Below are 10,520 nucleotides of genomic sequence, written 5' to 3' on the forward strand. Positions count from 1 at the left end.
TCCAATAAAATCTGTAGATCTGGCTTCACTCTTTCTAGGGCTGCCCTCTGTTAACGGATTGTATTAACATATCGGAATACGAAGTCGGAATTGTATTATTATTAAAGTAGTGACATCTATTACAGAAAAGGCAAATGAATTACATGTGGAAGTGGCTCTTATTTGTGGAAGGGCAAAATGGGCGGTGACTATGAGACGCCTTCATTATAGCCATCCTTTTCCATCGCATGGATTTCTATGACTTTATCGCTCTCACGTAACGGCTGATGAACCATGGGGACTTTCCAACCCTGGTATAAGTTTATTATAAATGCATGGTTTCAATCACTCAATGTGCCAACTTAAATTTCTAGTCACACTGAGACAACATGTTTTTACCCAAAGATCTGAGGTAGCATGTTTTCCAAGCTTAATTTGAAACAGCATGTTTTCCAACTGAAATTTGAGATAGCATGTTTTCCAACCGAAATCTGAGATAGCATGTTTTCGTACTAAAGCGTCGAATTGTGCAATTAGAATAAAGACTGCGAAGAACGAATGCCAGTTGGAAGGGATAGTTACGACAAGCTGAGCCCAGGCTAAAGCCGGAAGTCGGCAGTCGGCCACATGCTAGACGCAAGGTTTTTCTGTCAATGTCTTTTTTATTTAATAGATTAAAATGAATTTTTGGCGAATACAAATACGTAATTGTGCAAATGCAAATACGTAATCGGTTGGAAAAAACTAATCTCCTATTAGTAGACCTCATAGGTACTATATATATTTGGATATGTTAACCACAACAGCAACAAAAACAACTTACTTAACTCGCTGGCAATACCTCTCAACTGTAGAGATGGACAGGGAATTCTGCAATTTATAGACACTGTAACCGCGGATAGGTAATTCTCACCACTTTTAACGTAAAATTACTAAAATTTATTTGTTTCACAATGAACAGTTTGCACCCTTTAAATTTATATGGTATGAAAACAAGATATAATTTTATATCAGAAACTTTTTCTATGTTTACTAAGGCTATTACTAATTTTAAATCCAGAGAGAATAGTAGAATAGTTTTGTCTTATTAAAATTGTATTAAAATATGTTCTATGTAAAAATAAATTATTTGTTTTTTACTTGACCTATTCAAAAATATGTAGTTATATTTAAGTGGAAGTCGGGTTTATAAACGTTTTATATTATATTTACATATTGTGTTTATCTATTCTATTTCTGGCATGGCATGTAGATGTGAGGATAACAAATAAAAAGTATTTATTTCCTTATTTATTAATATTAGTATTAATATTCACAAATTATTTCTTGAACAATTGTAGTTGTGTACTTATCTATTTGAATAAAATAATAAATTACTACTGCCTTCTATTTATTTCACATTTAAAAAATATTTCATGTACAAATATTGTTTTATAAATTATAAAATTTTAACAGAGCATATTTTTAACACTTAATTGTTGTTACTACCAAAAAGAGTCAATTTCCTAATAAGAAATAGAGTTCCTTTTCAAATTAACGTAGCGCGATTTGCATTCTAGGTCACGTGACAGAGCAAATCGCCGCCGCTTTAGCTGTTCATGTTGGAACAGCTTGGCCTCAATCCATGTACAGGGTCGGAAAGTCCCCATGGTTCATTGGCCGTTACGTGAGAGCGATAAAGTAAGTCATAGAGAATCCGTGCGATAGAGAAAGATGGCTATAATGAAGGCATCTAATAGTCACCGCCCATTTCGCTCTTCCACAAATAAGAAGTGAAGTTTTTTATGTGGTGCCAAAATCAGACAACTAAAAATTATAATAAGCAGGTCAAAGATTGCCATGAAAGTGAAAACAAATACCAATCGGACAAAGAAAGAATACAGGCACTATAAATTTAATACTTTTAATTATATCAATTATTATTAATTAATTATAAAAATAATAATAACTTCATAAAATGTAATGAATTATAAATAGTAAGTTGTTAAACAAAAAATTTCAAAACATTAATCTAAATTAAGTTTTAGTTTTCTCTAAACCTTCTTCGCTGTCGAACACATTTTTCCAATCATCTTAAATTTAAAAATAATTTACATAGCCATTGTGGAATAATCTCTGCACAAGCTTGTCTTATGCAATTCATTAAGTCATCCAAATTCCTTGGTCTGTTTTTCTAAACTTTTTGTTTTAGAACACCCCAAAAGTAAAAGTTCATAGTTCGAGAAAACTAAAATTTAATTTAGATTGTTTTGTAATTTTTTGTTTAACAACTTAATATTCATAATTCATTACCTACATTTTTTGTACGCGAACTATTATTATTATTTTTACCACCATACTGAGTCATACATGGATTTCCCAGTCCTAGCTGGAAAATTAGGTGAAATTTGAAGTCGCTCGGAACTGAGAATATGACAGTATCGTTTCTTGCTGGTCAAAATACGTCGGAAATGATGTTATATGTCAGATATTATGTAGAGCAAAATCATTTTTGGACTACGATTGAGCAATTATTGGGCCCGTTTTCACTCTAAATATAGATTTTACAAGAATTTAATTAAAATTTTCGTAATAAGACTGTGTCGTTATCGGGGATTTCGCACTCCATGGCACCAGAACGTGGGGTATAGGTGGCAGTCGATGCCTCCCTTCGAGTTCGAGCCCCACGTTGGGCGCCATGTCGTGATATTAATACTTGGTCGTCTGTATAGGGACCAACGGTTTCCTGATCCGTAGCACCGGAACGCGGGGGTGGATGGCAGAAGGTGTCATTCACGGAATTCGAACCCCACGCTCGTTGCCAGGTCGTAAACTGTGATCTGAAGTGTGACCTTCCCCTTGACGGTGATGGTGTTGGTGGGTTACCTCGTCGCGATTGATTAAGAGTGGACCATGTCGTGGTAAATCATGTGACCTAACAGGCTCGATTCTTCCTCAGATATAGGAATTCGTCGGGCAAAAGGGCCGCGACGGAATGGCAGGATTCAACGGAGCCTGAATGTACCTCGATTTCGATGCGGGGTCTCAACGGAGCTGCTGGCTATCGAATCGAGTTTTCCTCTTCTGAAGAGGGAATCGTCTGGCAAAAAGCGCCACGACGGACTATCTCGTAAACGAGTTAGGAGCAGTAGGGCTCTATGCTACCTCAAAGAAGGTCTTCGTCAGAGGTAAGCAGCCTTGACGGAATCTCGAGAAGCGAGCCTGTGAACTTATGGCTCCAAAGATTTTGAATCTGTTGTACAGGATTTCTTACATCAGAAACTCGGGGGGCACATTCTAAAAGGACTTTATTCAGCTAAATACAATGTGTGTGTGTGTGTGTATATAGTAAGTATAGATTGTATGCATAAATATATTCTATATTAACAATATAGAAAAAATTATACATGCGTCTAGCGCGTTTTCATACTAGTAGCTCCCGATAATATACTGCGGACGCCTCGGGTAGACGTTCACTTGGATTTAGAAAAGTCGTCCAATCTCCATACTTTTGGCGGAGCACTCTCGTCGCGTCCGCCAAAATGAAAACGGCCTTCGTCGTTGAACGCCTTCCCCCTCTGGCCTCTCTGAATTTTTTCCGAAAGTTCGTGTATCGATTTTCGGCATCAGCGTAGTCATATTACCTAGTACCTAGTCAGAAAGTGCTTATTCTCGAATAATCTTGATTTTCCGATTTTCGGAAATTCTACTCTCGGGTATACTGCCTGGACTGCCGAGCACGGGAATCGCATCGCTGGAGCGGTGAGATCCTAGGGACATGGACTTTTTGGCCCAAAGACGGAAAAATTTGAAAGGGTGGTGAACACTTTTCTGTCTTCGTAAAAGGGCTTACGGAGAAATTATGTCTGAATATATAGATATTCGTAATATTTTCGGGGATGATATACGGTATGAAGTAGTACCACAGCCAATACAGCCCCCCAACTGACTTGGCGGGAACGGTTAGCGTCGATTCCNAATGTCATACCACGTAATATTGTAATTCAAATTTCATATTATTAAAATTCCCTACTACGGTACTGTCAGGTAGAAAATTTTAATAATAAAAATTCTTTTAATCCGGCCCCGACTATTCCACTAAATCTGAGAGAGATAGCGCGATTCCGTCTCGCTTGGTTCTCGACCGCCACATCAAAGGCGCCGACACGGACTCTTCTAGCTGTATATAAGCTGTGGTAGTACCGCGGTTTTGGTGTTCGAACGAGATCAAGCGAACACTTCCGGCAGAAATAAGGAAAACGTAAAATCCTGTTTTGGATTAGCTGGCCGTCAGTGGTCGCCCGATTCGATTCGAATTTGCTGATGGAAACCATAGAGGGGTGCTCTACTGTGGTTTTGTGGTTCGGCCGAAATCGTATGAGCGGAACGGCTGAAAACGCGGAAAACGTGAAATCCGCGTTTCCCCGAATAACGGCGTTGTGCCTAATACGATTCGAACCAAACTTTAATGTAACAATGCCAGCAATGTGTAGTATGCTGCATTCAATTTCTGTCCAAATCGCTCGAGTGGTTTGGATGTTATTAGCGATAGCGTCCTTGGACCCAATGGAAACATCGGTAAATTCCTAGATTTTCCCATTTTCCAATTGTCTTCCTGACGCGTGCCGGGGTTCGTCGTCAGGTTGCGGTCGTCACTGCAGTGGCTACAATCTCTACCTAATCTATGGTGACTACTGAGCGCGTTAGTGACAGACTCGGGCGAGATCGGCCGCGGTGTTGGAAAATTGGAAAGGTGGGCTAAATCCGATGTTACGGAGCTATCGGACTAATTTCCGAGGCCGACGTCCGCGCCGTGATGTGGAGTTGGTGTTGGAAAGTTTCGTTGGCATCGGGTTCGATGACGGAAATTGTACCGTGGTGGAATTTCCGGTCGCTTGGCACGAAGACGGCGGCGACTGGATTTTCGACCGTGGTAGCTTTTCTGCTTTACTCGAAAAGTAAGGTGAAGTTTTGATTTACCTCGCCTTTTCTCTGGAATGAGTTCCACAGACACGCATGAGTATGTAGAGTAATTTGGAGTATTGAAAAACTCTAAATATTAGGAGCCACACTTTAACTAAGAACGTGTTTTATCGATTATTGGCATCAAAATGAGTAGCACTACTGGAGTCTACATTTTCGCACTCAAGTTTTTTTTATGTGTGCCTGTGTTATTACGAAATAAATGTGTTAAATGGGTCTGTTGCCGCGCTAATATGTGACGGCATTTAGTGCGATCTATAATTGAAAAAAATATATGACGGGGACAAGACGGCCCGATACATGAGTATAGTAAGTAACAAGCTAGAAACGGACAAATCCGTTCTCAGTTCTCAGCATGGGCATTTCTAACTTAAACTAGAGGTCTCGTCTCGTCACCACAGGATTGTAGACTGGATGGCATACGACCAAAAAGCAAATTGTGTTCTTGGCTGGACTAAATGACGTCACAATGCTTTCCAGATCAAGTAACAAAATTTAAATTTTTACGTAATTTTAAGCATATAAGTACCTAATTAACTTGTAGCATTAAAAAAATATTTTTTTATCTCTGTTAGTTGCTGTCAGTTATAGACTACAAATTTATGTAGTTTTAAAAGAAATTAAATTTTCCTTTAAGTTGTCTGTTGTAGAGGCTCTCTGCAGTTTGTTTTGCGCGTCTTACTATTTCTATTTGAATTTGTTGGTTTAAATATACTGTGGTAACAGTGGATGTATGATAAATGCGCGACAAACATTACCTACGTGACGTTACTGGTCTTTGACGTTCCGTAAAATCTTAAATCTTCTCCTTAGTAGACGTAGGACACTTTGTTTATTAAAAGAAAATATAAATTTTAATAATTTTATTTCCACAATTTTCTTATGAGTAACAGTTATTATATGTTTTAATTATTACGCGATATCTACTGATTGCTGTGCCTTCACATAAATCGGTTTGGGGTTAGCCCTCTTAGATGACAGTTCGATGAACACCCATTTAGCGCCCTCGTCATTCTGATTATTTTTAGTAAATGCTGCTTCACCACCTTTATCAACTAGAGAAATATCACTATCTTCAACACGAATGGTCGTCTCGCCTTGAGTATTCAGTTTCCAGATTTGGTAGTCTCTGCTATTATTGTTATACGTTAGAATTCCTCTAAAAAATAAAATAATTATTACACAGGGAGTAACAAGGATATGGCAAAATTTCTCAGAGGACGAGGCAACTTGTTAAAGTTCTTGTGAATATCTGTAATAAAATTACCTTTTGGATATATTTTTACCAAATACACATATATTTTTTGTGTAAATGTGTTTGAGTTCAATCGATAAACAAAGGTTAAATTAAAACAAAATAACATATGAGGGGACTTCAGTTTTAGGTTTTTTTATGAGGTCGGATAATATTTTCAATGGGCTTATTCAAAATATTTGGAAAGGTGCATGCAGTTCACTGGGCAATTATGACGTCACACCACTCGATTAGCTCGATCCAACGGCTAAACGCGTTAGTTGCCTCAAATTACTTCTTTGTGGTATACTTTTAGTTTTTTTCTGGTTTATTGGTATTTTTCGAGTAAAAAAATCTTTTTGCCTATTTTGCCATATAGGTTTAAAAATGTACCCTTTCCGTCTGGTGCAAATATGGAATCTGTGGGCTTAATAAAAAATGAACTACAAGATAAAAATTACTTATCCTGTGTTAAAGTCTAGTCTAGTCTAGTGTAAGAACGGGACAAAGTTACTTGTCACTTATCTCCTTCTTTCACCACATATCCATTGGTTATTTGCGTTTGGTTTTATTCTAACCGTTTATTTAAAATATTATTATTTAATTTGGAAATTTCCTTTTCCAGCAGAGCGGAGCATCCTCTTGGGCTGATCGACAAGTACTCCTGATCTAAATGTTATTAAAATATTATGAAATCATATGAAAAAGTCTTTGCGGAACTACACCCACAGGACAATTCCTGATCTTAAAACAGAAATCCGGGAGATTTGAGAATTTTTCATTCAGAAGTTTGTAGATCCTTAGTCGACACTATACCAAAGAAAATTTGCGATGTTGTAAAGGCCAAATGAGACGTTACGAATTACTAAATAATAATAAGCACACTCTTCTGTTCGAACATTTACTTGTCACCACATTTTGCAGCTTTTGTTTAATTTTCATTTAGTTTAACAATTTTTTTAATAAATAATAGTGAATCAATTTTCCTGACATCTTCAGAAGTAGTTGACTAAATGTAATATTTTTTTAAAATATAATAATATAATAAAATAATCAATAATTAATTTTGGCTATTGCAGAAAAATACAAAAATCTGTGGTTCATTTCAATCCAAATTAGCTGCACCATCAATATATCAAATGAATACCTATACCGACATACTAGTAACCTCATATACGGAAAAAGTACAAGAAGTCATTTTTTCCTTAAATTAATATGTAATGTGAACTCCTCTGTAAATGAAAGTTCCAGAACACTGAAAAATAAACTGAAACCAGTGAATAAAACGAAACAGCTTACCGGTTTGCAACATTACGAATAATAAAATGTCCAGATTCATTTCGTGGTTCCAATGTCCAGAATTGGGAATATGTATCTCCCCATTCCTCAATTTCCAAGAACTGGCGTGAGACACCTAAGACCATCCCTGTTTTCCTATTTTCAATTACAAATTTCTCCTGGTAATCGTCCATGTATACCCAATTTGATTCCTCAGAATCTTGTTCAATCAATGACCACCTGTCGCTATCGTCACTCTGTTCATATTGAATAAATACCGGTTTGTCACCTTTGTGAGCCAGAAAAACGTCAGCGTCTTCAATTTCAATCCGTGTATCGTCATATTTATTCAATTTCCATACGTCGTACCTGATACCATTCTTAAAGTAAGCCAAACCTTTCCTGAAAATAAAATTTTAGATGTCAGAAGGCTGTAAGTAAAGGAATTAACAAATGGCTGTTAAATATATTTTTTTAATTGTGGCGGGATAATAACAAGTTATTGTTGCCATGCTAATGAGATTTGTGTTTACAAAGGTATAAATATCGTGCCTCACCTAGTTGCATCATCTGTTTTTGATAAAAAAAGAATTTCATTCACCGACAAGGTATAGAAGAAATATTCTGGATCTAGTCGATGATGCAACTACCAACTGACGAAGAATTGCTACTCAATTTAACATTTCATAAAAAGAACAATAAAAACCCTCCAGGAGTAAGGTTTATATTCGTACCATGTACAGAAAGTTCAACACCCACAACCGGAAGATTACGCTAAGCGTATCGAGTTTTATCGATAGATCAATAATAATCATATCTTGTTGTATCCTGCATACATTTTAGGGATAAAGCAACATTCACTCATGCGGGCATAATTAATACTCGGATCTTTCATTTATGGTCAGACGAAAATCCTTACGCGAAAGTAATTTTCAGCATAGGTATTCGGTAAACATGTGGTGCGGATGATTGATAGTCGCTTGTCCAGTCAAGCTATATGTAAACGAGAGCTCACAACACTGGCTGGTTCAAAAATGAAATGTACAAAGTTTGAGTGGACACTCCGGAGGCACTAATTCGACGTATCATCGATACTGCAGCTCTTATTAAAGCAAGACATGCAGCAATCAGGAGAGCTACAGGCGCCCTTTGTAGACGAAGCAGAAAGTGATTAGAGGTCAATGATGGTGTTTTTGAACATTTAATCAAATAACGTTATGATTAATAGAATATCAATAAATTATTATTTTCATTGAAATATACTTTATAGCTTGAGACCAAATGAAAATCGCATAACAAAATTTGAGTTTTTTCTTATTTTCTTGACGTATCCATTCCTGGAGTTTGGCGCGATTCTCCCGACTCACCCTGTATATCACAGATGCATACATTTCAAATGAGATTAACGTATGTACAAAGTGGGTTAGATCTAAACTGCTATTCTACGTCTAAGCCTTCAACAAGGCTAAACTAGCAGAGAGCGGCCTGTTAGTCTCTAGATACTAGGCGATACAAAGTTTTAACTAACAATATTGTAGAAAATAACTCCTCTACGGATTAGAGGTGCGAGCATTGAAGTACACCTACAATATCGAGGAAATAGCTGATAACAGTCCTTAGTGGAACCACTGAACGCATGTATTATGAATTCTCACCATTATGTGATGACGGCCGACGAATGACCTAGCTGTTTTGTATCTATATCTACAGACATGGTTTCGATAATATAGATGAGATGTAACATAAAATGTATTACACCTTGAATGGTGACTACTACTCGATGGCTTTTAATATTGTCGAACTGGCAGACAAATTGCTATTTGTCTGATGGTTCTACATATTAATACTCTTAGCTATTTACTAGATATTGTGAATGCAATTCAAGGCTGTTCGCGGCTTTAGTTCGCAGAGTAGTTATTTCCCGCAATATCATTAGTTTCCTATATCTATTGTAACACAGATCTTGTTTTCAAAGTACTCGCACGATTAGCGGGTCTCTCTCTGCCAGTCTCGTCATATTGAAGAGCTGTGGAATTCAATCGATCAAAAAAGTTATATATCACGAACTGTACAGAGGGCATAAAGTTAATATATACTTAAGAGGGACGATGCAATAAAAATTCTTACCCAGTTGCAGCATTAACAATAGAATATCCAGAGTTGTTTTGTGGGTTTAGAATCCACAATTGAGAGTGTCTATTTTCCAACTTCTCCATTTGAACAGTCTTGTCTGTTTCGCTCAAAACTTGTCCTGTTCTCTTATTTAGTATCACAAATTTTGCTTGGTGGCCTTGAACATATAATCGTGTTGGCGCCGCGCCGTTCTTTTCAGATTTTCGTTCACTCAATGACCACTTGTCGCTGTCATCGTTCTGTTTATTCTCAACATATACGGGTTTGCCATTTTTGTGCGCCAGAAATATGTTAGGATATTCAATCTGAATCCGTGCATAACCTCGGTTTTTCAGTCTCCATATCTCGTACTCGCTGCCGTTTTTAGAGTATGTTAAAATTCTCCTAAAAGTACATTGTAAATTTGCAACTATTCAGCTATTATATTTTAAAAGTTATTTGTGTAACTCCCGTGCTTTGGTACTTTGGTGATGGGGAAAACACGTAATTTGAGATCACCAAAGACATTCCGCACATACATTGTTTGTTCTACAAACTTAACTATACTCGACGGCCAAAATTATAGATAGTGATTCATCGCTAGCTCTTGGACTAGTAAGGAGGATGAAGCGTGCCGGGAACGAAAATCCATTGGCGTGTCTGCGTAAAAGGCAACAAGATATAGAAAATATTGAAAAAACATAATAAAACATAACATCTAATATTTTTTACGGTTTGCTATAACCGGCACTTTGATCAATTTTAATTATTACAGCATTTTAAAACGTCCCAGTTGTGTTTTTTAATTTATAAATTTATTATAGCCATGGAATTAGACCCCTCGTCTACGCTTATGCTATGACGTTTCTCAGGACGGGCAAATCAAGTCCGTTTACACCCACTAAAAAAGCATTTCCCTATTCCCTACCAAGTGCAAAAGACAGAGATAGAATAT

At 36.9% G+C, this 10,520-nt stretch overlaps 1 protein-coding gene across 3 annotated transcripts in view; it reads right to left on the minus strand.

The window, feature by feature from the left end:
• Nucleotides 1-5,789: 5,789 nt before the first annotated feature.
• The window catches only part of LOC108916291, an 18,261-nt gene continuing 13,530 nt past the window's right edge, over nt 5,790-10,520 (minus strand). For all 3 annotated transcript variants that reach the window (XM_018722504.1, XM_018722503.1, XM_018722502.1), the window contains 3 exons: nt 9,581-9,970; nt 7,475-7,855; nt 5,790-6,100 (listed from right to left, as the gene is read on the minus strand). In XM_018722504.1, the coding sequence (XP_018578020.1) occupies nt 5,854-6,100; nt 7,475-7,855; nt 9,581-9,970 (1,018 nt within the window). In that variant the 3' untranslated portion in view covers nt 5,790-5,853. The remainder of the gene's footprint in view (nt 6,101-7,474; nt 7,856-9,580; nt 9,971-10,520) is intronic.

This window comes from Anoplophora glabripennis, unplaced genomic scaffold (genome assembly GCF_000390285.2).
Source record: "Anoplophora glabripennis isolate ALB-LARVAE unplaced genomic scaffold, Agla_2.0 scaffold1807, whole genome shotgun sequence".
NCBI lineage: Eukaryota > Metazoa > Arthropoda > Insecta > Coleoptera > Cerambycidae > Anoplophora > Anoplophora glabripennis.